Below are 27,281 nucleotides of genomic sequence, written 5' to 3'. Positions count from 1 at the left end.
ACCTGGGGCACTGATCAAAAACCCCAAGGAAAGGGAAGTGAAATTAAGCAAGACTAACACACCAAATGTGGCAACTCCCCAAGGAGCCTCACAGTGGAACCCTTGCAGACCTGACTTTGCACCTTCAGAAGAGCAGTGAGTCTCCTCCATTCCCCCTTTAACCCACTCACTGCACCTGTGGGCCCTCCATTTGGGGGCCAGTGAGAGGTGTAGATCTGTTTTGGCCTTAGCCTTTCCTCCTGTTAAAGTCTGATACTCTGGAATAGTGCACACCCCCAGGCTACCTGGGGGCATAAGACAGAATCAAGTTCAGCTTCCGTAGAGTCAGCATTCTAGTCTCTCTCCAAATGAAATTTGGCACATTACACATTTTTTTTTCCATAAGCTTTTTGCTCCCTGTTTCTAGCCCCATTTTTGAAGAAGATACACCCTCTGTTATGGAAATAGAAATGGAAGAGCTTGATAAATGGATGAACAGCTTGAATAGAAATGGTATGTAGTAACCTAAACTTGTTTTTCCTTTGCTTGCTAGTAACAGAAGGTTGCAACAGCTTTATAAATACCTCAATAAATCCTGGAGTGTGGCAGAGCCCAATCCCACACTAGATCTGGTGCATGCAGATAATGAACTTGAGCCTGACAGTCCTTAAATATTCAGCTTAATTACTGCATCAGTTGTTGCCACTTGCTTTTATTTCTGTACAAGTTGTTGAAATAGTCCTTTTCAAGCAGAGAATGGTCTTTTTTTTTTTTCAAGCAAGGAACTGTCTGAGACAACATTATCTGGAAAAAGTTAGCATCTGCTATTACCTTACATAGTACATTAATCGAATTTAGAGCTCTATAATTCTATACTATATATGGATGTAAAACTTTATCGAATGCAGTTTACATAAATCCGTGCTGTCCAATACAATCGATACTAGCCAAATACGGCTATTAAAATGAAAATTAAAATTAAAAATTTAGTTTTGTAGTCATAATTTGAGTGCTTAATAGCCAATGGCTACCATGTTGGACAGTGTGAATCTAGAACATTGCCATCACTACAGAAAGTATAGTGACCTCAGTTATAGAAATGGTAGTGTAAGTACCCCCGTAAAACCTAATCTCCAAGTGATATCAGGCAATAATGATGGTATATGTTTTTTACTTTTTATTAGGTCAATAATTAGACCTTAAGGGCGGCGCCTGTGGCTCAGCGAGTAGGGCGCCAGCCCCATATGCCGAGGGTGGCAGGTTCAAACCCAACCCCGGCTGAACTGCAACCAAAAAATAGCCGGGCGTTGTGGCAGGCGCCTGTAGTCCCCGCTGCTCGGGAGGCTGAGGCAGGAGAATCGCTGAAGCCCAAGAGCTAGAGGTTGCTGTGAGTCCTGTGTACATCATGGCACTCTACTGAAGGCGGTAAAGTGAGACTCTGTCTCTACAAAAAAAAAAAAAAATAATAATAATTAGACCTTAAAATAATGACAGCTGTTTTTTCTTTTTCTTTTTTTTTTTTTTTTTGAGACAAAGCCTCAAGCTGTCACCCTGGTTAGAGTGCTATGGCATCATAGCTCACAGCAACCTCAAACTCCTGGGCTCAAGCGAGTCTCCTGTCTCCACCTTCCAAGTAGCTGGGACTACAGGCGCCCGCCACAACGTCCGGCTATTTTTTGGTTGCAGCCGTCATTGTTGTTTGACAGGCCCAGGCTGGATTCGAACCCGCCAGCTCAGGTGTATGTGGCTGGTGCCTTAGCCGCTTGAGCCACAGGCACCGAGCCATGTTTTTTCTTTAATAAATTATTTTGAATGCTTAGATTAAATAAGTAAAATAGACTATTTATAGTATCATATTATTTATATTTTTAACATTAAAAATTTACCCTGGGGTCTGTTAGATTCAATACTCTGCAATAGACTTCTCGAATCTAAAGATTTAAAAAATATATATTATTATTTTTTTAAATTTCAGATTAATGTGAGGGTACGAGCAATTGGGTTACACTGTTTGCATTTTTTCAAATCCAGAGATTTTTTTACTAGAATTATTGTTACCAGAGGCTTATCAAGAAAGTTAAAACTACTCAACTAACTCAACTGCGATTTCTGAGAGTTTTTCATATTGAGGGAAGAATGGTTCATTTGAAGATAAGAATTGGTCATTGAGATAGTCCTTAAAATAGGTTTTTTAAATTACTTTTTAGTCTATGTGAATAATACACATAGCGAAATTTGGAAAATGTGAAAACAAAATAAGTAGAAAGAAAAAAGATTTCACCACCCAAAGACAATCTCTAGAAATATAACAGTATAATAAGTCACAGTGTTGTTTTTCTTTTGGGGCCTGAGATTTTATGTAATACAAAAACTATAATTCTATCACAACAAAACAAGAAAACTGGAAAAAGACATCTCTATTTGCCAAATAAAGCTGAGTTCGTTTGACACCTACATGGTAGAGCCAAAGAATTTTTTTCCTTAAAAATAATGAGTGTGGGCTGGGCGTCCGTAGCACAGTGGTTACAGCACCAGCCACATACAGTGAGGCTGGCGGGTTTGAACCCAGCCTAGGCCAGCTATATTTTGTTGCTAGTGACAACTGCAACAAAAAACAGCCAGGCATTGTGGTGGGCGCCTGTTGTCCTGGTTACTTGGGAGGCTGAGGCAAGAGAATCGCTTAAGCCCAAGAGTTTGAGGTTGCTGTGAGCTGTGACGCCACAGCACTCTACCAAGAACAACATAGTGAGACTCTGTCTCAAAAAAAAAAAAAATGAGTGTGTAATACAATAGAACTCTGATGACTTTAAAAAGAGCAGTCGTGCCCCACTTTGCCTACTTCTTTTCTATTGTGCAGTTTGACTAAAATCAGTCTGCAAACAACATTAGCATTTTATTCCAGTGTCTACCCTGAAACACAGAGATTCCAGCTTTTGGAACACTGAGGAGCTGCAGGGATTGAGTAACCAAGCAGTGATAAATTGCACCCTTTCCAGCAGGGGCAGAGGCATATAGAAGTCTTGTATCTGTGTTACTAATGCTTTTTCCATTTCAAGAGCCTCACCATCATTAATCTTTTAACATCTAGAACTCCCTGGTGAGGCTGTTTTTTGCACGAGGAACCACACAGATCAGGGATATGCAATGCTCAACCGTATCAGTCCTGTGGCTAGCAAGTAGAATTTCGGTGACTAACAATGAGTTTGCTTTTATTTTGTCCTAGCCGACTGTGAATGTTTACCTACTTTGAAGGAAGAGAAGGAATCAAACCACAGCCCAAGGTACTTCTAGATTTTACCATGGGTGATATGTAAATGGAGGGAGAGAGATTGGGTACCAGTGTGGAACACTTTTTGCTTTCTCTGTGCCTATAAATTTTATGTGGCAATTTGCATGGGTGTATGTGTGCGTGATGTGGAGAAAAGGAAGTGAGAGTTACAGAACATAGAAGGCTGGAAAGTAAATATCCTGGTGGCTCTTTCTATTTAGAAATCAATTATGGACATTTTCTTGCCCTTTTAAAGAGACACCATCAAAGCAACTTCTGTTTTAGTCATAAAACTTTCCAATTATGACAGACTGTAGGTTTGTTTGCCTTAGATAAATAGATGTTTGGTAAGGAAAACAGATGGAGGAGATAGTCCTAAAGTGGCTAATTGGAAACTAGAGTGAGTAAAATGAACATTTCTTTAAAAACAAAGAAAACCAACCCACCTGGGTTTGATTATTATGTGCAAGAAATTAAATGAGAATTTTGTAAATGCCCTATTTCACCACTAGGTGGCTCTGCTTGATAGAAAATTTTAGTACATTGGGTTCTGGGTGTAATTTAGCACGCCACACTCTCATCTGAATTATAGTCTCTTTTGTGAAGACAGAAATTACCGTGTTTATGGTGTTTTTGATCTGAGAATTGTTTATTCAGAACATGGGACTTGCTCTCAGGAAATAGGACTGATGATTTGGCAGGTCACGGACTTGCTCTGTTGTAATCTTGGGGGGCACCAAGTTGTTGGTGGAATCAGCCATGGAAAGCCAGAAGACAGAGGACTTGAGCCTGTGCCTGAGATATTACACTTCTGTTGGAATACATATGCTAAATGTACCTTCAGGTCAGGATAAGGATAGATACTGTCCCTCCATGTTAACCAGAGGTTTTGTGTTAGTCATCTTAAATGATTTCAGAGTGTAGTCACTTGTCACTGGGCAGTCCCTGAGGCCTGAGCATTACAAGGCAAAACTGATGATTAGGTAGTGATTAGGGCAGTCAAAAGCTTGTCTCCTTAATTCTGCATCTTCTTCCTAAACCTTACCAAAGAATTCATCAACCTGTATCTCTCTACACATCCTGCCACCACAGTCTTACTCATGCATACCTCAACTTTGATACCAAAGTCTACACCTTATTGTAGAGTTAAGTCATTGTTACTGCTCTAAGTATTTGTGGGGTTTTTTGTTTGTTTTGTTTTTGAGACAGAGTGTCATTTTGTTGCCCTTGACAGCGTATCGTGGTGTCATAGCTCACACCAACTCTGAACTTTTGGGTTCAAGCGATCGTCTTGACTCAGCCTCCCAAGTAGCTAGGATTACAGGTGCCCACCATAATACCGACTATTTTTAGAGATGCAGTCTCACTCTAACTCAGGCTGGTTTTGAACTTGTGAGCTCAAGCAATCCGCTTGCCTTGGCCTCCCCGAGTGCTAGGACTACAGGTGTGAGTCACTGTGCCCAGCTCTGAGTATTTGTGTGCTAAGATTCGTCACTGGTTCAGAAAAGATTCTATCCTATTTAAAAGAGGTTTTTGTTTTTTGTTTTTTGTTTGTTTTGAGACAGAGTCTTACTCTATTACTCCAGGCTAAAGTAATATGGCGTCATAGCTCACGGCAACCTCAGACTCTTGGGTTCAAGCTATCCTCCTGCCTCAGTCTCCTGAGTAGATGGGACATCTCCACAGACATCCTCCACAACCCCCAGCTAGTTTTTCTATTTTTAGTAGAGATGGGATCTCACTCTTGCTCAAGCTGTTCTCAAACTCCTGGGCTCAAGCGACCTGACTCAGCCTCTCAGAGCGCTGGGATTACAGCCTCTCAGAGTGCTAGGATTATAGGCGCCTGTAATCCTCCATGCCCCAGCCTCAGAAGAGATTCTGAATATTAACAAGTAGGTGAAAGGGGGAAAAATGCTAGGGGAGTTACAAAGTTACAAAGATAGTTACAAAGAACTATACCCCCATATTTTTATGTTACCTGAAAATGAGCCGTTACATATGTCCAGGGTATAGGGGTCAGAGCATCATGAAAACTCCATAAATAAGTTATTACTCTATGGCTGACGAGCACCTTCAAATGATGGAGAATATCAGTGGCTTTTCCATACCTGCCTCTTCCTCTTTCAAATTGTTGGCAACATGAAAGAAGCTTAACATTACAGAACTCTATGGTTGTGAAAGCTTCTTAAAAATTAGATTTTTGGAGGCCAGGTACCGTGGCTTACACCTGTAATCAATCCCAGCACTTTAGGAGGTTGAGTTGGGAGGATCACGTGAGGCCTGGAGTTTGAGAACATCCTGTACTACATAGTGAGATACTGTCTTTACAAAAAAATTTTAAAAATTAGCTGAGTGTGGTGGTGCCCACCAAAGTCCTAGCTATGTGGGAGGATGAAGCAGAAGGATTGACTGAGCCCAGGAGTTCAATAGAGTCAGACCCTGTCTCTAAAAATAAAAAGAAAATAAAAATCATATCTTTGGAATAGTGAGAAAATGAATCGTAGCTTATTTTCTACCTGTAAGGCAAAAGCCTTAACCTATTTGGACAGCTGCATTATGCTAAATTATTGTTTTTAAAGGGAAAGTCTACATTCCTCTGTGGGTCTGGAGTTACTGACATTAATTCCCAGGATGACTGTCAGGCCTTTGCCTCACCAGTGTTCTACATCCAAGAGTGGCAACTCCCAGGCCTTTGTGTGATAGGCACTTTCTGATATTACAGTGTTAATTTTTATTCTCTAAAATCTGAGAAAAGTACAAAGCACTTAGAACAATGGGCACAACGCCTAGCACAAAGGAAACTCTCAGTAAATGTTGCTTATTATTATTATAGTTATTAACGAATTAAAACTGATATACAGAAACTCACTGCCTTTTGGGCTTAATAAGCCTGTGTCCAAACAAATCAGTATTGGTGGGTAGAACATTATTTTGCCCCTGTGATTTTTGTTTGTTTGTTTGTTTTGTTTTTGTTCTTTCTTTCTGGATCAACCAATCCTGAGAAATAAGTAATTTGTTCCATCTCCTATGAGACTTAGTTCTCCTCTAGTGCCAGCTAAGGCCCATTAATGTTGGCGGTTTCAGAATCATCCCCTTATCAGCCTGGAGTTTTGGAAAGGCTATTAATACCTTATAGTTTGGATAATCTTTCTTTTCTGTCATAATTTTCTCTACATTTCTTTTTCCTAAAGTCTTAATTACATTGCTTCTCAGTAAAATGTTTACTTTGAATATCTTAAATAAATATCTGTCCCTTCTGGGACAGAAGTGAGATGTGGGGGTTCTTTTTCCTCTAAAAGCTTGTTAATTGTTTGAGATACAGATGGAAAGTGCATTGTTCACTGGACTTAGAATCGGACTGGCTTTCAGACCTCACTTTACTGCCTATTTGGTCTTTAAATAAAGACAAGTGACTTTAGTTCTCTGAGCTTCAATTTCTTCATCTTGGAAAATGAAAATAAGGGCACCTGTCCTTCTAGTTTCAGAGCATCACATGAAAGAATGAAGCCACTATGTAAGTTTTACAGCACCATGCAAATGAAACCAATTCTTTTTATGCAGCAGCAATAGTTCCTCGAGCTTTTTGAAGATTATTTTTAAGACCAGTTTCAGGTTGACAGCAAAGTTGAGCCGAAAGTACAGAAATTACCCACATACCCCCCCACTATACACACACACACACACACACACACACACACCTCCTCCCCCATCATCAACATCCCCCACCAGAGTGACATAGTTGTTACAATCAATAAACCTATATTGACATGTCATCATCACCCAAAGCTCCATTGGCTTTTACCTCTATAAGTGATCCTTTTTCTATCATGGAAACAGTGTACAGGTGAATTTAATGCTTCGGAAACTGTGTAACAGTCACTGAAGATTGAATTTAGTAGAGAGCACACTTCTCCAACCCCTTGATAAACTAAACTTTTGGAATCCATTTACAGGGTTCAGCTTTCCTTGATGTGAGAAAGACATCCCTGGCATAGAACCTCTGTTATACATTAAGTCCCCCGTGTTTGTGGAAAAACAAAGTCACTCTGATCACTGTCTTACATGTAATAGACCTCATTGTGTGCAATGACTTCCACCCTTCAACCCTTTCATGCTAAGATCCATTAACTCAGGTCTTTCCGAAGTTTTTCTGTATGTTTCATTGGCCAGTCCTTATTCATTACTTTTCTCTGACCTCCTTGAGTGGACGTTTTCCTTGAGCTGTGGGATCTCAACTACAACAAAGGATTTGAATAAGGACCAGAGAAGTACAGGAAGTTTTCACTACGGTTTTTATGTTTACAAAAAATCAATAGGAAAAGCAACAAGCGAATTTGTGGGGGAAGAGGAGATTTTTATATTCTTATCTCCCGCCTTAGCATATTTCCATTGTCAATACCTGCATTGTATAAAGTAATAGCATCGTGGTGTTCCAACAGGTATGAGTAGGGTGGTGGCAGAGGGCTGCCTTTCAGATGGAGGGAATTTCATCACTATTACTAAGCATCTCCAGCACGTGGTGATAACAAAAGCCAGATCCATTAGTTTGTTTTGTTATTGTTCAAATTCTCTATAGAAAATGCACTCCCTGATTGTCTAGTCCAATTCTCACAATACCCTTTCAAATGCCACTAGATAGTGGTACAAACAAGAAAGAAACTCTTTCATCATGGCCCTTCTAATCTAGCCAGGCTCTTCCTCCTTCCTGAGGCATTTAGAGTTTGACAGTTTCCTGAAAGCCTGGTGTTTCTGTTTCTGTGGGCTCAGATGAATAAGCACAGACAAGGAATCACAACTATTAACCAACAACTCATCATCGTTCCCTTTGTCCCTCGTGACCACAGGGATGATTTTGCAGTAAGCAATAACAATGGCAAAGATTAGGGAAAGAATTAGATTTGGTTCCACCCGAGCAGATTTATAATTTTGAAAATACCACTAAGGTAATAACCACAATAATCATAAAACATTGACACGGCACTGTCTATATGCTAGATGTCCAGGTACTATTACACAAGAAATTAGCTAAGTCAGAGAAAGTAACAGTATATACCTGTTCTTAAATTACAATAATTCTCCTGTTTATTCTATGACTCATGTTTCTGAGCTCAATGGCATTATAAAAATGGGTCATTTCAGTGTTTATCAGGAATAGTCCAGGCTAATTTAATAGAGAATTTTGAGAATTTCTTCCTGTTTCCTCTTTTTTTTTTTAAAGTACAATTTTCAGTGTAGTTTTTCAAAAGGCATTTATCAAGCGCTCAATAATATGTGCCTAACACTGTCTATACCATGTCAAGACAAGTTAAAAATGAAATAATTTGGTCCAGATGTGGTGGCTCATGCTTGTAATCCTAGCACTCAGGAAGGCTAAGGTAGGAGGATCATTTGAGGTCAGGAGTTTGAGAACTGCCTGAGCAAGAGCAAGACCCCTGTCTCTACTAAAAATACAAAAATTAGCCAGGTGTGGTATCTTGTGCCTGTAGTCCCAGCCACTCGGGAGGCTGAGGCAGGAGGATTGCTAGAGTCCAGGAGTTTGAGATTGCTGTAAGCTAGGCTGTCACCACAGTGCTCTACCCCACTGATAGAGGAAGACCCTGTCTCAAAAACATATCAAACAAAAAAGAAATAATCTGTCTGAGTAAACCTAGAACTCAGAGGAGTTAAGCAGCTTATCCAAGTTCGTGTGGCAGGTTTGTGATAAAATTTAATTTAGAGGAAAGTTTCTTTAAAAACTGCATTTTCATTTTCTTCTAATAATTAAAAGAAATATTTTATAGGTTTAAAGATAAATTGTAGATTTTTAACAAAAGAACACAGCACAAGAAAGCCAGCCACCGTGAGGCTACTACAGGAAAGCATTTTGTACCACTGTCATTGACAAGACTCAGCCATAAATTGCAAAAAACACCCAGCAGTTTTATGTCGCAGCCCCTAGTGACCCCTAAGGCCCTGGACTCGATCACTGCAGAAAGGTACCAGGCGAGACACAGATTAGAAATACAAGCTTGTAGGAGGCAGCTAACCTTTTTTGCAGGACAGCTCCAAGCAACCTCCACAGTAGCCTTTCAGTGACACAGCACAAGACAGGTGAGGGGAGTGTTAGACAATGACTGTGTGCCTAGGAGTACCTGCGGACGAATCGCCAGAGGGTCCTTCCCCAGCTGCAAATCATCTTGCTCAGAGGTTGGCTGGCTCTTGGCGTCCTCCACAGTTTTATGTGAACTTTTTTTTTTTTAACCTCTCTGCTCGAGTAAATCTCTGTGGCTTCTTCTAATATTTTTCTTTGTTTATGAATTTCTTTCCTCTTTTCCTCTTTAGTCTCTCAAAAGTCACTTAAAAGTACATAGATGTTCCTTGAACTATTGCATTGAAAATATCATTAAATCAAAAGCACAGGATATTTTCACTGTACAATGAGTTTGCCCAGATATAGCCCCATCACAAGTCAAGGAGCGTAGTGAATACATATCACTTTCCCACCTTTGTAAAGTTCAAAAATTGAAAAATCATTAAGTGTGACATGGTCAGAAGGGGACCATCTGTACTTCAAGTCCATAAGACTTATGGGACAGATGGTTTCTCTCAAATCTGAAACTGGTTGAAATGCAGGAATGCAAGTGCGTGGGTGTGGTGTGCTGGGTAAGGGAAGATGTACTACATTTTATGAACCACAGCAATGTTTGAATGGTGGCCCAGATTATGTCTACTCTATGGACATGATCTATGTGTCTTGTACTAATTCTAGCCTTGGCTCTGATGCTGGCCAGATGGGTCACCTCTCTAATTGCCCCTAGGACCAGGCCTCTTACTGGAAGGAGAAGGGACATTATATTGATGAAATAAAAAAGGAGCCTGATTTAATTATTACATGACTTTGTACTAAACTGAACTCGGCACTCCCCTGGGAGCGAGTTAGAGAACATCCTAACACAAAAAAGGCTTAGCGTAGGTTAACTGCTGTCTTTGGAGACAGGTGCATGAGTTGTGGTCATAAAGAGGGATTGTTACAAGATAGACTGGTCAGGAGAACAAAGATGACTTATCTGATCCTGACCGCAACAAAGGGACAGTTATGAAACCAGGTATGCGAGTTGCATCTGTCTTTTCTTTTCTTTCTTTTTTGAGACAGAGTCCCACTTTGTCGCCCTTAGTAGAGTGCTGTGGTGTCATAACTCATAGCAACCTCAAGTTCTTAGGCTCAAGTAATCCTCTTGCCTCAGTTTTTCATTTTTTAGTAGAGATGGGGGTCTCACTCTTGCTCAGGCTGGCTTTGAACTCCTGAGCTCAAGCAATCCACCTCCCTCAGCTTCCTAGAGTGCTAGGATAACAGGTGTAAGCCACTGCGTCCCCAGCCGAGTTGCATCTGTCCTCATTTAACTGGTAGTATGCCAATTAAATGCTTTCTTAAATAAAATAAGAAGATGATGCTTTGTAATCAATCGATTTATTTTTGATGCTTGTAATCAAAAAATCAATTTTTGTATGATACTTTTGGGAAAGGTGTTTCACATCCTTAAAATACCTGTATAACACTCCTAGAAAAATCACTTACTGATGTTGCTGTTGTAATAAGTTACTAAAACAGTGCATATTCACACTGAAGCAATCCACAAAGTTTTGAAATAAGATCACTCGTTTTGGGGGGTTGTAATTCTGTAGCAGTTTGCCAAGATATTTTTAACAGGGAACTCTAGGATTTGCCAGAGTTAAAAACGTCTGGGTTTATTTGATCATTTTACAAAGATGATAAATAGCCAAAAAGACAGCAGGGAACAGATCTAAATAAAGGAATGAGCCAGCAGGAGAGAATGACTCCAGCTCTGGTGGTGAGCCAGATCCCAGGGTGCTGACATACTGTCAAACCCAAAGGCCATCCCACCAGGAGCATGGCTACGCTCTGGAAGTGACCTGATATCCCACAGGTGAAGCAACTTGGACCCACCCTGGGGCTGTCTCTTCTGTGGCAGCACTTGTCAGGTTGTTCACCGTTCAGAGCTGTAGCAGTGAGCACCACACCTTGAGCTCCTTTTCCTTGTTTGGCACCTTAACTAAACAAATTCTTGTTGACGGCCAGCATCACAGGCTGAGTCTTCAACATGCTTCTCCTTAAGAATTTAAAGTGTGTGCATATCCGAAACAACATTCAAGCTAGTGTTTTACCCAAAACACTGGCTACTGTAAAATCTGCAAAATCAGGATAACTTAATATTCATTCATGTGTCAGGCCTGTAATGTTTTACCTGCATTTTCTCATTTATGCTTTATAGCAATAATAAAGTTCATGGTATGGTCGTGTGTGTTCTGCAGATGAAATGAGACAAGAAAAGTTAGGCTAAGAAAGGTTAACTTGCCCAAGGTCGTCCAGCAGGAAAGTGACTGAGCCCTGATGCACCTCAGGCCATCCAACCCAGCGCTCTTATCTTCTAGGTTACACAAGCTGCTAGTTAGCACATATTAACATGAGTACTATCATAAAAGCAACACAAATGTGAACTACCCAGAGAAAAACTTAACTGAAAAAGTGCATGGGATAACACAAAAAGAAAATGTTCAAATTTTTATTGAAAGACATAAAAGACTTGAATAAGTGAGAGACATCTTTTTATTTATTTATTTAAGTAATGTTTTTGTAGAGACAGAGTCTCATTTTATGGCCCTCGGTAGAGTGCTGTGGCATCACACAGCTCACAGCAACCTCCAACTCCTGGGCTTAGGCGATTCTCTTGCCTCAGCCTCCCGAATAGCTGGGACTACAGGCGCCCGCCACAACGCCCGGCTATTTTTGTTGTTGTTGTTGCAGTTGGGCCAGGGCCGAGTTTGAACCTGCCACTGTCAGTATATGGGGATGGTGCCTTACCAACTGAGCCACAGGCACTGCTGGGAGATCATTTTAAATTAAACCCAATCTCTTAAAAATTCCAATGCACGCACTCAAGCTAGACCTCCCATTTGATCCCGCAATCCCATTACTGGGCATCTACCCAGAAGGAAAGAAATCCTTTTATCATAAGGACACTTGTACTAGACTGTTTATTGCAGCTCAATTTACAATCGCCAAAATGTGGAAACAGCCTAAATGCCCACCAACCCAGGAGTGGATTAACAAGCTGTGGTATATGTATACCATGGAATACTATTCAGCCATTAAAAAAAATGGAGACTTTACATCCTTCGTATTAACCTGGATGGACGTGGAAGACATTATTCTTAGTAAAGCATCACAAGAATGGAGAAGCATGAATCCTATGTACTCAATTTTGATATGAGGACAATTAATGACAATTATGGTTATGGGGGGGACAGAAAGAGGGAAGGAGGGAGGGGGTGGGGACTTGGTGTGTGTCACACTTTATGGGGGCAAGACATGATTGCAAGAGGGACTTTACCTAACAATTGCAATCAGTGTAACCTGGCTTATCGTACCCTCAATGAATCCCCAACAACAAAAAAAAAACAATCATTGGATACAAAAATAAAAAAAAAAAAAAATTCCAATGCACATTTATTTCATTTGGAAGAATAACGGTGCTTAAGTAGCCAGGACAATTCTAAAAGGAAAATAAAGAGCAGTTGTGAGCTGGAAAGGGTGGAGTGGAAAGGGTAGTGAAGAAGTTTGTCATGCTCGGTACACACCTGGAACCAAAAGAGAAGTAACATTTCATAGCAAGTGCATTATTCAATAAACAGTCTCAGGACAACGGATTGACACTTGGGAGAAAAATTTGGAACTCCTCCTCACACTTAATATTGAAATAGACTCCAGGTAAGTTTAAATGTTACAAAGAAAGGCAAAAAAGCCAGAAAAAGTATAAATACAGGAAAATATTATATCTCTTTGAGAAGGAAAGTATGACACATTAGTCAGAAAGCGTATTAAAAAAAGATAGATTCAGCTCGGCGCTGTGGGCTAAGGGGCTAAGGCGCCAGCCACATACACCTGAGCTGGTGGGTTCGAATCCAGCCCAGGCCCGCCAAACAACAATGATGGCTGCAACCAAAAAATAGCCGGGTGTTGTGGCAGGTGACTATGGTCCCAGCTGCTTGGGAGGTGGAGGCAGGAGAATCACTTGAGCCCAGGAGTTGGAGGTTGCTGTGAGCTGTGATGCCATAGCACTCTACCCAGGGGGACAGCTTGAGGTTCTGTCTCAAAAAAAAAAAAAATAATCTATCTATCTATCTATCTATCTATCTATCTATCTATATATATATATAGATTCGATTACATTAAAGGTTCAAAATTCTGTACTTCAAAAAAACCAAAATAAATTATTAGAAGATAAATGACAAACTGGGGAAATGTTTTTTGCAATGTATATGATGAACAAAAAATGAGTATTTTAATGCACAACTGATAAAAAAATTTTAAATGTGAACAAAGACTATCAATAAGCAATTCAACAAAAGATGAAATTGAAATTTCCAATTAAATGTTTATTCCTTGTAGTAATAAAGAAAAAGGAAAAGGAAATGTGATATCATTTTTACCTACAGAACTTACAAAACTGAAGTAAGTTTTGGGAAAAGGGTATTTCCCTAATGGGAAGTGTTGGTGGAATGTAAATTGTATAAAATCTCTAGGGAATGTGGGCAATTTGACAAAGGGCTATAAAAGCTTTTAAAATTGCATATACTTTAACCTGGGGATCCTTTTCTAGTGATTTATGTACAGGTAGCAATTGGAAGTGTGCAAAGATGTAGCCATGTTTATAGTAAATGAAAATTTAAAACTGGACATAGCCAAGTGTTTAATAATAAGGGATTGAAAAAATTGTTTTAACGTAGTGAGACAGTGAAATGCTGTGCAGCCACAAAGGTATTGCTCATGTATCAGGAAGAGAGATGTTTCTATGTAAATGAGAGTGAGAAAAGCAGATTACAGAATAACGTACATATTACAATCCCATTTTTATACAAAAAGAATATGTATCACCATCACAGAAAAAACACTGGGAGAATAAATACCAAAATGTTAACTAGTGATTATTGGTATTTTTTTTTTTTGCTTATTTGTGTTTTCTATTTTTTTAATTAATTAACACAGCCTGCTTTTTTATTTTTTTATTATTTTTTTTTTTGTGGTTTTTTTTGGCTGGGGCTGGGTTTGAACCCGCCACCTCTGGCATATGGGACCGGCGCCCTACCCGCTGAGCCACAGGCGCCGCCCCCTGCTCTTTTATTAATCAACTTTATTTTTTGTTGTTGTTGAGACAGAGTCTCACTTGTCACCCTCAGTAAGGTGTCGTGACGTCACAGCTCACGGGCAACCTCAAATTCTTGGGCTTAAGCGATTCTCTTGCCTATTTTTTTTCTTTTTTTTTTCGGAGATGAGGTCTCGCTCTTGCTCAGGCTGATCTCAAACTCGTGAGTTCAGGAAATCCACATGCCTGAGCCTCCCAGAGTGCTAGGATTATAAGGCATGAGCCACCATGCCTGGCCTATATTAATCAACTTTAAAAATCACTTCAGTTAGAACAGCTGGGCAAAGATCAGCACTGTAGACAAAAGATGTCTTTGCCTTACCTATTCAGCTTTGTGTTAAACTCTGCTTAGTGGGGCTGAAATTTCAAGACAAGGCCTCTAAAGGAAGATGTGGGACTCGGAGACTTATGTTCTGTAGAGATGGACTCCTGATTCTTCAAAATACTATCTTGCTGCCACCCCATTTCCAAGAAATGAAACCTCTTGGCCAGTTTAAGAGCAATTCAGGGTGCTATAAGTGAAAAGGGTTGTTACCTCTGCTCTTCAGATTAAAAAAAAAAATCTTAATTTTCAACCAGGCTTCCATTTTTAATAAGCTTTGATATAGTTTATCCTTTCGTTCACATCCTCGCCTCAGCTAAAATTCTGCCCCCGCATCATAGCTTGTTCCCTTCACAACCCAGACAAAAACACCACAGGCACACGTGTACACAGCGTCTCCTCTGCCCTCCCATGGATAGATCTACCTACCGATAGACTGACCGATCTATCATCCATCTGCCTGTCTATCTGTCTATCTATATCTATCTGCCTATCTACCTATCTACCAATTCTAGCTATCTATCCATCTATCTATCTATCTAATCTATCTATCTATCTATGTTGCTGCCAAGTCTGCTTCAAAAAGAAATGGTGTTTCGCTGAGCAGGAGTCCGAAGAATATTGTCTATTGCTGACTATACATCCCTTTGAGCTAAGGAGATACCAAATCTGTTGATCATTATCATTCAAGCACTTCCTCGGGGACTGAGGTCACTCCAAACAGAGACCTTGTAGAATCTAAGGGAAAGAGCACAAAACTAAAATGAGAAGCAAGAGGAAGGTAGTGCAGCCGGCTCTCCAGGAGACTTGGAGGAGGGATGGCCCCCCTGGGGAAAATCGGGGAAGCCAGATATTTGGCAGAGACAGTCCAGTTAGAAGCAAAAGCACACATTAGCCAACAGCATGGTCATGTTCAAATACTGTGTCCATAATTCATGTGGACTACTTATACCCCAAGATGCCTGAATTCTAAATGACAATGAGAAGGCACCTCTGGACCTTTGGTAGGTATGAACAGAACAGACGATTGAAAACATGCCAGGACCACAAGCTCTTGAGGGAAAACAACACATGGAAAAGATTTAATTTTTTTTTAAGGAAAGACAATTTGGCATATATTCATAGAGAATGGGATTAGATTTAATTAAAGGGGGGAACCCCAACTCCATCTGGCTCTCTCCACATCAGCGCCGGGGAGGGATACTGGAGTGAGAGCTAGGGATTATTTCCTGGCCTTCATGAATTTCCTCCTCAGGGACCAAATATAAAATTCAAACTGACCTTTGTCTGGGAACTCGTGCGCCAGACACTGCTGCCTTCCCGACAGTTTATGTTCTATTAAGTCACCTCCATTAGGGAGTGACCCACTCTGCATAGCTTCTTGGAAATATGCTCTCATTCTGTTTTGTTTTGTTTTTTACAGTGATAATGAATCCTAAAGCTGAATGGTGCTGATGTTTTCCAAGAGAAGCAGCCCTGAGGGAACTTGCTGGGCCAACAGATGAAGAGGATATCAATTTAATTAATTTCAAATCAACATACACATAAAAACCTTTTGCCATTTCTTCCAACGCCCACTCTTCCTAATGATGCCATCCCTTATGCTCAGAAGAACGTGCAGTTGAGAAGTACTAGGAAGAGGCCTGGCTGCCACCCACCGCTGCCTGTGAGGGCGGAGAGGGAGCCAGCCATGCCCCACCTCCGAGGCCACTTCCAGCTCCCCTGCGTTTTTGCTACCTTGCTGCTTCCTTCTCGTGGTTTAAATCAGGAAGTTGTTTTATGTATGGTTTCCTTTTGGGCCACCTTCTTACCTAACCAGCTTTGGATAATTTCCTCTGATTGTTCAAGTCCTCTGACAGGTAAATTATATTCAGCAGGAACTTTTCCAAAGGAGCGTTGTGTCTTGGAAGGGACACCAAACAAAGCAAGCATTTCAACACTTCACCTTCCTGGGGGGTGGTGAGCGCTCCCTGCCAAGAAGATGGGTGACAGAGTCCACAGTCCCAGTGAGATGTCGTTTGGTGATTTGTAGACCCTGATCAGCCAGGTCGTGTCACCTTTGGGAACTTTTCAGAGGATCTAGGAATCTTCCAGGACAGAAAACATGTTTTCCTCTGCCGAAAGCACCTGTCCTTGTCAACATTTCCCCAAAGCTCTAAGTAGTTGCTTCCCTACGACGTCTCACTGGTGTCTGGTATGTGGGGAGGGAGTGTGTGTGTGTGTCATGGCGGGGGGGTCATCTGTCACCCTTCTGTGTCTCAGAGATCTCTAAGGTAGTTTGAAACAAATAGAATAGGAGCAGGAAATACCTGTGCCTGTGGGATCTCACTCACCAGGCTCAGCATTCTTTCCCGCCAACCTGGGACAAGGCTCATGTCCTCAACACAGCACTCCAGGAGGCCACTATCAGGCTATCTGCAATGACAGCCTGGGTTGGTACTGATTGACATCCTTGTCCTAAAAGCAATGGTGTAAAATGCCGAAGGGCCCACTGCCCCCTCCCACTCACACAAAATCAATCTTCACTTTATCCTTAATTTTCTAATTTTCTGATCTTTAAAGCAATCTAGCAAATTGGGAGTACTCAGTTCTTCTAGGCCACCTGACATTTTATTCCAGGACAGAAAGAAAGAAGGATAACTCTTTCTTTTTACTACCCCATCTAACCTGAGGGGGATGGGATCAATTAAACATTTGCTGCTAAATTTTGGGTTTTGTGGTTCGAAAGGCTAACTCAATGCAGAAAGAAGAAACCTGCCCCTCTTCCATGTTTTCAGGATACCTTTAATAAGTATTTGCCTTCTGAACCATGCTGATAATTGTAAAGGCAGAAATGCAAACCACAGGGACCTTTCCATACAATGAAAGACGTGACTGTCTGGGGCTGTGTAGCGTAGAGACAAAAAACAGTCTTCAGGGCTGTAACTTGCAGATTTTTCTGTCATGTTCTCATCAGCACATCGAATATGGCTTTGTGTTCCTTGCTATCCTGCACACCCATATTCAACTGTGGCCCACAGTGACTCTCAGATATTTATGCCAAAATTGCTGTTTTCTGAATCATAACTTGTCTGTTTTTCTGCCTACATTTGCCACTTTCAGTTTGTTTCACGTCAACATTTTGACTCACAGAAGGGGCTCTGTGTCTTTTTTTCTCTCTAGGAAAGAGAATACTCAGGCCTTTCAATTTGATCCAATCCTATCAAATAATGAGATTTTTAAGTTCAAAGAAGTGAACAGGGTCCAGGAATCTTGCTTTGATGAAGTTATATTGTATGCTGTGATACAAAATATTCTCATTTAGTACTTTAAATACTTTTGAATTCCAAAAGAAGGAAATTTCATCAGTATGTCATTTGTATATGCAGTTTATATATGACTAATCTGACAGTGTACCAGGTACTTTTTATTTCACTTTGTTATTATTTTTTTTGAGACAGAGTCTTACTGTGTCACCCTCGGTAGAGTGCTGTGGCATCACAGCTCAAAGCAACCTCAAACTCTTGGGCTTAAGCAATTGTCTTGCCTCAGCCTCCCAAGTAGCTGGGACTACAGGCCCCTGCCACAATGCCCGGCTACTTTTTTGTTGCAGTCGTCATTGTTGGTTAGCTGGCCCAGGCCAGGCTTGAACCCGCCAGCCTCAGTGCATCTGACGCTGTAACCACTGTGCTATGGGCGTGGAGACACTTTATTATTATTATTTATTATTATTTTTTTGAGACACAGTCTCACTTTGGTGCCCTTGGTAGAGTGCTGTGGCATCATAGCTGACAGCAACCTCAAACTCCTGGGCTCAAGCGATCTTCTTGTCTCAGCCTCCCAAGTATCTGGTACTACAGGCGCCCACTATAACACCCAGGTAGTTTTTTAGAGACGGAGTCTTGCTCGTACTCAGGCTGGTCTCGAACTCCTGAGCTCAAGCAATCTACCTGCCTCAGCCTCCCAGAGTGCTAGGATTACAGGTGTGAGCTACTGCCCCCCGCCTTTACAAGGTACTTTTTAAAAAGAGAGTATATTCTGGCAAGATATAAGAAGTTAGTATGGGTCAAACCAGCGGTCTGTGTCTTTTTATTCAGTCATATCATATATTTGTGACAAGTTAAAGAATTGCTTTTAAGCCCAAACTTAATGTTTTAGGTTATTGTTAAAAAAAAAAAAAGCCTCATTAATTTGCCCTAATCATATAGCCAATCTGAGCAAAATCTGACTTTAGAATATTTTAAAGATTTGTAAAGTGTACTGCATTTTTGTACATTTTAAGCAAACTAGGTAAACAGCGTTGCCCAGTTGAACTCTTCAGGAAATTTGTTCTAATAAATATGTAAAAATATCCATCACTGACTCAACTCAGTGATGTGACTTCTGTCCACAGGAAGGACATTGCTATTGGATGCAAACGCACAGCCTGGATCAGCCTTGGTGTCTGTAGAATGGCAGGGGTTTCTGCTGCTCACTGCAGCTCCAGCGAGTACAAAAGCTTACTTCTGGCTATTCTTTTATTTGGGTTTTTTAAACCATTAATTCACACCATCTCTGAAAAAAGGCCTTTTGTTGAGTAAACATAAAACCCCAGACTTTAGTTTCAGCTTCTGCCAGAATGAGGACCAATTCTGAACTTAGTGGAGTGGTAAGACCTGGCTTCACGTGGGAAGGCACTGCTGAGATTCTCCTCGTGGGGAGCACATTGCAGTTTTATACTGAGTTAAATTAACATGTGACTTTTTCACATGCAGAAGGTGCTCAGGATGAATTCTGGGGCTTCCACTTAATAGCTACAACAGGCAGTCCAGAGCAGTGTCACTTACAGAAGCGTTTCTGTAACATCTGCCATATGACACCAGCCAGATTCCTGTATATGAATGTGGGATGGAAATCAGTCAAATTGCATAACCTCAGCAACCAATTGCCTGAATTGTGTATTTTGTTTCTTAGTAAGGCCCAGGATAGGTTTGAACTCACTGCCCCGGTCTGTGAGGCCGCACTCTAACCACTGAACGCACTACCCAGCTTGAATTATGTATTTTTTTTGAGCAGCTTTTTGGCATTGCCTTGGTACTATCTTGTCAGGCGCCAAAATGCTCTTAGTCCTCTTGGGGATTGTTATTTGTACGTATCTGGTGTTTTGTTTTGTTTTTCACCCTACTATCTTTTCTGAATAATGTGTCATGCTCATATGGTAACAATCCATACTATTATGTAAAGTAGAGCTTTGTATGAGCTCCGTACATGCTTTTTGAATGATATTTTAAGAAGTTACATTTCTAAACCAAAGTGATTAAGATAATACGTGCAAGATTAGAAGGATAATGTAGAACTGTTTAAGACAACCAGGGGTGAATGGGTTTTTTGTTTTGTTTTGTTTTTGTGGTGGTTTGGTTTTTTTTTTTATTTCTTTGGGTAGTTTTTCTTGCTTATTTGTTTTTTGTTTATTTTTACAATCAGACTTTGGGTGCACAGGGCTTCGGTAATGATACTTTTCACTTTATACCACATTATCATCACTGGCCTTTAGAGCTTTGTACATAAGTAACTGGATTTTTAATAACAGCACATTCTTCACAGTTTTCATGTCTTTGGTCTGCTGTAAAGGACTACATGAATGATATGTAGCTACAACCTTAAAGTCAGCAACATTTTTCCCCGTGTAAAAAGCAGTTGAGAGTGAGCCTGGTATAACTCAGACTCGGGGGGGAAGCCCTGAAATTACAAATAACATGAGGAACGTGTGAAAACTCTGCGTGTGGAACAAAGGCATGCTTTCCAGAAGGACAGGGATTAGAGGTGTTGGACCAGTTAAAAAATAAGCTGGTGGGTCAGTAATAACTTAAATACATGCGTATTTAAAGTTAACTGACAATAATGTAAAAAGATATATATTGTGTTTGGCGCTCTTCCATTTTGTAAGCAATGCAAAGCGGTTCCTCAGGAAGTCGGTTCCATTATCACATGTCATATTTATCATTTAGCTTCTGTCCGGCAATATGTACATTCTACTGTGTAAGCCTCATGTAAGAAATGGTCCCATTGCTACTGATTAGAACTGACTAGTAAAACTAATGGTCTATCTTAAAACGGACTGAAGGTTTTTAGGAGTTTTTCTCCCACTTGGCATGCTGCGAATAATATATGTAATAATATTTTTCCTTTATGATTTGCAACTTTATAGATGACAGGCATACATGTACATATTTGTATACATTATTCTACTCTCAACTGCATGCCTTTTTAATAAAAAGAAATAATTTCATACTTATTTGTGCAGTAAATTGCTCATTCAGCAGTGATAGATTAAAAAGCATTTCTAAATTGAATTGAAAAATAAAGCACTGGCCAGGAGCGGCGGCTCACGCCTATAATCCCAGCACTCTGGGAGGACGAGGTGGATGGATCCCCTGAGCTCACAGGTTCAAGACCAGCCTGAGCCAGAGCAAAAACTCATCTCTTAAAAAAAAAAATAGCTGGGCATTGTGGCAGGCGCTTGTAGTCCCATCTACTAGGGAGGCTGAGGCAAGACAATTACTTGAGCCCAAGAGTTTGAGTTTGCTGTGAGCTATGATGCCATAGTACTTTACTGAGGGCAATAAAGTGAGACTGTCTCAAAAAAGAAAAAGAAAAAGAAAGCTTTATAAAATAGGAGGGGAGACTTTACCCTATACTAATTTTTATGTAATTAATGAATATTAATATTTAAAATAAAGGTTTGTTTGAAGGTAAGATCTTTGTTTACTAAAATGTTATTTATTAAGAATACAGAAGTAAATTGTGCATCTTTCCAAAGTAATATTTTTTAATTTCTGTGGCTGTGAAAAATAATTGTTACACTCATTTGATCCATGTACTTCTTTACATAAGCAAGGAATACTAATTCAAAAGTTCTTAAAGAACTGGGCCTGCAGGTGGGGAGTGGCAGCTCATGTCTCTAATCCTAACACTCTGGGTGGAAGAGGCAGGAAGATCCCTTGAGTTCAGGAGTTTGAGACCAGCCTAAGCAAGGATGAGACCCCCCCCTTCTCTACTATAAATAGAAAAAAATAGCTGGGCGTTGTGGCAGGTGCCTGTAGTCCCAGCTACTTGGGAGGCTGAGGCAAGAGAATTGCTTGAATCCAGGAGTTTGAGGTTGCTGTGAGCTAGACTGATGCCACAGCACTCTACCCAGGGTGACAGATAGAGACTCTGCCTCAAAATGAAAAGAGGAGAGGAGAGGAGAGGAGGGGGAGGGGAGGGGAGGGGAGAAAAGAAGAAAAGAGAAAAGAATTGGACCTGCTTTATACAACATTGTCAAGCATGAAAATTAAGTGGATTTTTTGTATATCTAAAAGATATTACTACACATTATTGTCTTTATTCTTCCTTACAAATATTTTTAAATGAAGCAATGAAATTTTCATGATTTATACTTTGTTGCTCTTAGTAGAGTGCCATGGCATCATAACTCAGAGCAACCTGTGATCTTCTTGCCTCAACTTCCCAAGTAGCTGGGACTACAGGTGCCCACCACAATGCCCAGCTATTTTTATTTTATTTTATTTATTTATTTTTAATTTTTTGAGACAGAGTCTCACTTGTTGCCCTCAGTAGAGTGCCATGGCATCACAGCTCACAACAACTTCAAACTCTTGGGCTCAAGCGATTCTCTTGCCTCAGCCTCCCAAATAGCTGGAAATACAGGTGCCTGCCACAACACCACAACACTCGGCTTTTTTTTTTTTTTTTTTTTTTAGAGATGAGGTCTCACTCTGACTCAGGCTGGTCTCGAACTCATGAACTGAGGCAATCCACCTGCCTCCGCCTCCCAGGTATTAGCCACCACGCCTGGCCAAACTGTAACTTTTAAAAATAATTTTAGGAAAAGTGGAAAAATCTTAGCGATAAAACCTTCTATTTTCTGATTACACTCTTTATCGTGGCTTCAATTCTAATCTCACCTTCCACACCTTGACATTATATACAGCAAGGCTGAATGGCAGATTCACATGTATATAGTATTGAGATTTTCTTGAATAAGGACCTGTGGTCAGGTCACAAAGACAAGTCAGTATGTTCACAAATAACAGGCAGGAAGATTCTTCCTAAAGGTCCCAACTAGAGTAAAACCCGGTCAGTCACAGCACCCATTAACCCCTGCAATCTGCTGCAGATTTAACCAGAACTTAGCCTGGAGGTGGCTTGGACCCAGAGCATAGACAGTTCCACAGCGTTAGAGAATGATCATCTTGACTAGCATTCGTTATGGGTATCAGTTAGGAATTAAACTCAGCTTCTCATACCAAAGACACAAAATAAAATGGTTTTAAACAACAAAGTTTCTTTCTCATACATAAAAGTATACTGAGGTGAGCTGGTATGGTAGCTCCCTGGCCATCTAGGACCTGAGTTCCTTCAACCTCTCCCCACCTTCATTAGTGCAGGACTTTTATCCTCAGGGTCACCATGTGATCCAAAATGGTGGCTGTAACCCCAGCTAGATACTCACAAGAAGGAAAGGGAGGAACCAGTGCCAGGGTGAGCCTTCCAACTAGGTCAGCCACTTTTAAAGAGCTTTCCTGCCAGCCCAATGAAACAAGTTTGCTTACATCTCATTGGCTAACCTATACACAAGGAAGCAGGGAACAGTAGTCTCTGTGACTGGTACATTACCACATTCAATAATAAGCGGCTGCATCTCACAAAGTGCTGAAAGAATATTGGGTATCAGACGAGGTAGCAATCCCGGCCCTAAGGACTAAATACGTATCGTGTCATTTTAATCCATTAAAATGGATATTACCATTTTATATTAATGGTAATATACTTATGAGGTAGGTTTAGAGAGCTTACAACTTGTCTTCTTTCTCCTCCACTCCAAAGCACAAGCTTGTAATTCCTGGAGTACACTGCTTCCCCGATAATTAGCAATAGGGAAGTGTTTAAGGAGGCGTCAGCCATTGTGAAGGAAGCCTGAAGGTGTGCACAGCCTGAGATAAGACGTCCCAGAGGCTGCAGGCTGAGATAAGAAGAAACAGAGGCAGCAAAGGCAGGACTCCAGATCCAGAAGAAATGATGCATCATGCCAAGGAAACAGCCAGGGCTTGGGATAAGGATGATAAGAAAATAGCCTAGGTTTAGGACTTGGGTTCTAGTAAGGGTTTGGTCACTGGGTGAAAAAAAGAATTCCTACTTAGTGGAGCTTAAGTAAATAGGATATTATCCTCCGTAAGGTTGCAACGGAGAGATCTGCCCAGGCACTATCAGAAAGAGGTGCTAGAATTTGAAAAAACTTACAATAGCCTGGAATGCCACCTCTTTCATAGTTATAGCCACTCTGACTTTTAGGATACCCAATCCCACCTGTACACAGGACTGGCAGAGAACTGGAAAGGCAGCATTGCTTGGCATTCAGCCTGAGCTCACGTGGCCCACCTCTGCATACATCAAGCATTCATACTTCCTGAGAAAGAAAATCTGATTGAATGGGTATTTATTTATTTTTTTTTGAGATAGAGTCTCACTTTGTCGCCCTTGGTACAATGCTGTGGCATCACAGCTCACAACAACATCCAGCTGTTGGTCTTAGGCAATTCTCTTGCCTCAGCCTCCCGAGTAGCTGGGACTACAGGCGCCTGCCACAACGCCTGGCTATTTTTTGTTGTTGTTGCAGTTTGGCCGGGGCCGAGTTTGAACCTGCCACCCTCGGTATATGGGGCTGGTGCCCTACTCTGAGCCATAGGTGCACCCCTGAATGGATGTTTTAGTCATCAATTGCTACCTAACAAACCACCTCAAAATTTAGCAGCTTAAAACAACTACCATTGGTGGCGCCTGTGGCTCAAAGGGTTAGGGCACCAGCCGCCATATGGTGGGTTCAAACCCAGCCCCAGCCAAAAACTGCAAAAAAAAAAAACCTACCATCATTTATTTTGCTTATGAATCTGCAATGAGGGTGAGACTCTGAAAATGACTCAGCTCTCTTGCCCATAGCATCAGCTGAGCAGCACAACTGGGGCTGAGGGCTCCACATTCACCTGGCTTACTCACATGGCGGGCAAGTTTGTGCTGACTGTTGGACAGGAGTAGCCAGGTCTGTGGGCTGGGAGACTTGGTTCTCACCATGGACTTTTGAACTAATTCACAGCATGGTAGCTGGGTTCCAAGAGCAAATTTCCCAAAGGAACAAAGTGGAAGTGCCTGGCATCCTAGACTCAGAAGCCCCATGGCACCACTTCTGCCATACTTTCTTATTTGAGGCAGTTACAAAATCTATCCGAGGAAGAGAGGACATAAACTCACTAGTCCATGGGACGAATGTCAAGGTCACATTGTGAGAAGAGCAAGTGAGATGGCAGAATTGTCGCAGGCATCTTTGGAAAGTATAACCTGCCAAAATAGGTCTGTCTCCACTCAGTATGGAAGAAATGTATTAAGTAATCTCATGTCATGTAACCTCAGGACGTGGCTCCCCCAAGTCCAATGCTGTGACTGTCTTTCACTTGGATATAGACCCCTGGATCAATAATTTGTGGTAGGTGGTAGAAATAGTTTTACCAACCACATGAGGCCTGAGCCATGGCACAGAAAGGATCGTAGGTAGGTCATACTCATAGAAATTGATGGCTACGCTTGGTACATAAGCTTAAAATGGGAGCAGATTAGAACACGAACGCCGTGAGAGTAGGGATCAAGGCTTGTTCACATACATAACCTGAAAGGTGCTTGGCACTAATGGATGTCCAATAATAATGGAAAAACCAATTATTTAATGACCTAAGAGTTACTCTTTCACTCTTAACTACTTTTTTTTTTTTAATTTTTTTTATTGTTGCAGTTTGGCCGGGGTTGGGTTTGAACTTACCACCCTCAGTATATGGGGCCAGCACCCTACTCACTGAGCCACAGGCATCACCCTTACTTAACTACTCTTTACTGTCTTTATTATCTACGTACAGAACCCAAATGTGGTATTGTTCATTTTCCATATAATTTTCTCTCAAGTTTCCTGGTTTAATTGTGTTTTCCTCACTTTCCATCTAATAGATTTTGATATCATTCTTTATCTTTATTTTAAATTGTTCTAGTGTACGTGCACTTCATTTTCTTTTTTCTTTTCTTTTTTTTTGCAGTTTTTGACCTGGGCCAGGTTTGAACCCACCACCTCCAGTACATGGGGCCGCCGCCCTACTCCTTTGAGCCACAGGTGCCTCCCTGTGCACTTCATTTTCTAACTACCTTAAATCCAATATGGAAGGAGGCGGGGAACAATCATGATTGAACTAACAGGCAAGTGCAGGTGCAGATAAAGTGGCCCCACTTTGGAAGGTGAAGGAATATTGGGAAAGGAGCTGAACAGAGATTATGACTTTGAAAGCAGCTCTTTCCAACTCAGCTTCTCTCCTTTGCCCTCTGGAGTGTCTACAGAGAAAAGAAATACACTCCATCTTAAGTGATGATACAAACACAAGATAAGGATTGTTCCTTCTGTGGAGAGGAAGACAGATTAACAGAAGAAGGGGTACTATAAATCCTTTTTGAGATGTTCCCCAGCCATCTCTAAATGTTACTGAGGCCAACCAAGCCAGTTAATGGGGAAAGACAGTAAGTTGTGAGGACCCTATATCTCTGACCTCTGTGGAGTCTGTACAGAAATACCTCCATCTTGTTACAAGTGGCAACTGAGCACTTTCTACCTGGTAAGATTGCGCCTTTCTTTCATAACCCATCCCCGCTCAATTCCACATGGATTCCATCCTCCCTCCTTGCCCATGCTGCTGCGTCCTCTGCCTTCTAGCAGCTGGGATGGACAGATCTGGGGAGACAGCCCAAGGAATCAATGGCAGGAATTGTGTTCCAGGTGGCAAAGGGGCATGAGCAGAGAAAACCCAAGTGGGGAGAAGTGAAGAAAAATTCTAAGAGAATTATCTGGTTAAATAGGGAAAACTATGATTAGTCGTTAAAACCAAAGGGGCAGAGAGGGGTCAAAATCTGGGATACAAATTAGAGGCAGGAATTAGAGGCAACTGGAAAGGGGTAGAAGTGAGGTGGGGAGGGGGGGTTTCCACAGTGGAGCCGAGATATCCAAAGTCCACCTTTATTGGCCCCTGGCTGCGCCATCAATGGTGGCCAGCAGCCTAAGAGTACAAGCCTTACTTGTACTTACTTTCCAAGTCAGGTCAATTTTCCCTGTTAAGTTGGGAAACTCAGTTCCGGAGAGCTAGGTGAATGACAGAGCCTATCTGGGACCCTACTTTCACAGCACCAGGGCACATATTCTGACTCCTACCAGAGCAGTGCAAGTGGTGGGCTCTAACTGGGTCACCTGAGGGAAGGGGCACGGCCGCCCACACCTTTGGCCATTTACAGAGCAGATGACATGAAACCCAGCACTTCCTTTTGAGTTAAAAATAAAAGTTATTCTAGATAAATACACTTCTCCTAATTTTCTCTCCTTAAATGTAATATTGACGTGTTATAAACAAGAGTCTGGGTTGCAGTGAGAAAATGTCCAACTCAAACTAGCTCAAAAGGAGATCAAAAGGAA

At 41.2% G+C, this 27,281-nt stretch overlaps 1 protein-coding gene across 3 annotated transcripts in view; it reads left to right on the top strand.

Annotated features, from left to right (window-relative positions):
* The window catches only part of TMEM154 (transmembrane protein 154), a 66,300-nt gene extending 40,306 nt beyond the window's left edge, over positions 1–25,994 (top strand). For 2 of the 3 annotated variants that reach the window (XM_053582972.1, XM_053582960.1), the window contains exons 5-7: positions 407–492; positions 3,203–3,260; positions 16,194–21,019. In XM_053582972.1, coding sequence (XP_053438947.1) covers positions 407–492; positions 3,203–3,260; positions 16,194–16,209 — 160 coding nt within the window. In that variant the 3' untranslated portion in view covers positions 16,210–21,019. Of the gene's footprint in view, positions 1–406; positions 493–3,202; positions 3,261–16,193; positions 21,020–25,866 lie in introns of those variants that run through there. The other variant, XR_008378730.1, reaches the window with a different exon arrangement.
* The last annotated feature ends 1,287 nt before the right edge of the window (positions 25,995–27,281 follow it).

The sequence above is a fragment of the Nycticebus coucang genome, chromosome 1, assembly GCF_027406575.1.
Source record: "Nycticebus coucang isolate mNycCou1 chromosome 1, mNycCou1.pri, whole genome shotgun sequence".
Lineage (NCBI taxonomy): Eukaryota > Metazoa > Chordata > Mammalia > Primates > Lorisidae > Nycticebus > Nycticebus coucang.
This window is presented reverse-complemented; position numbering and strand designations above follow the sequence as displayed.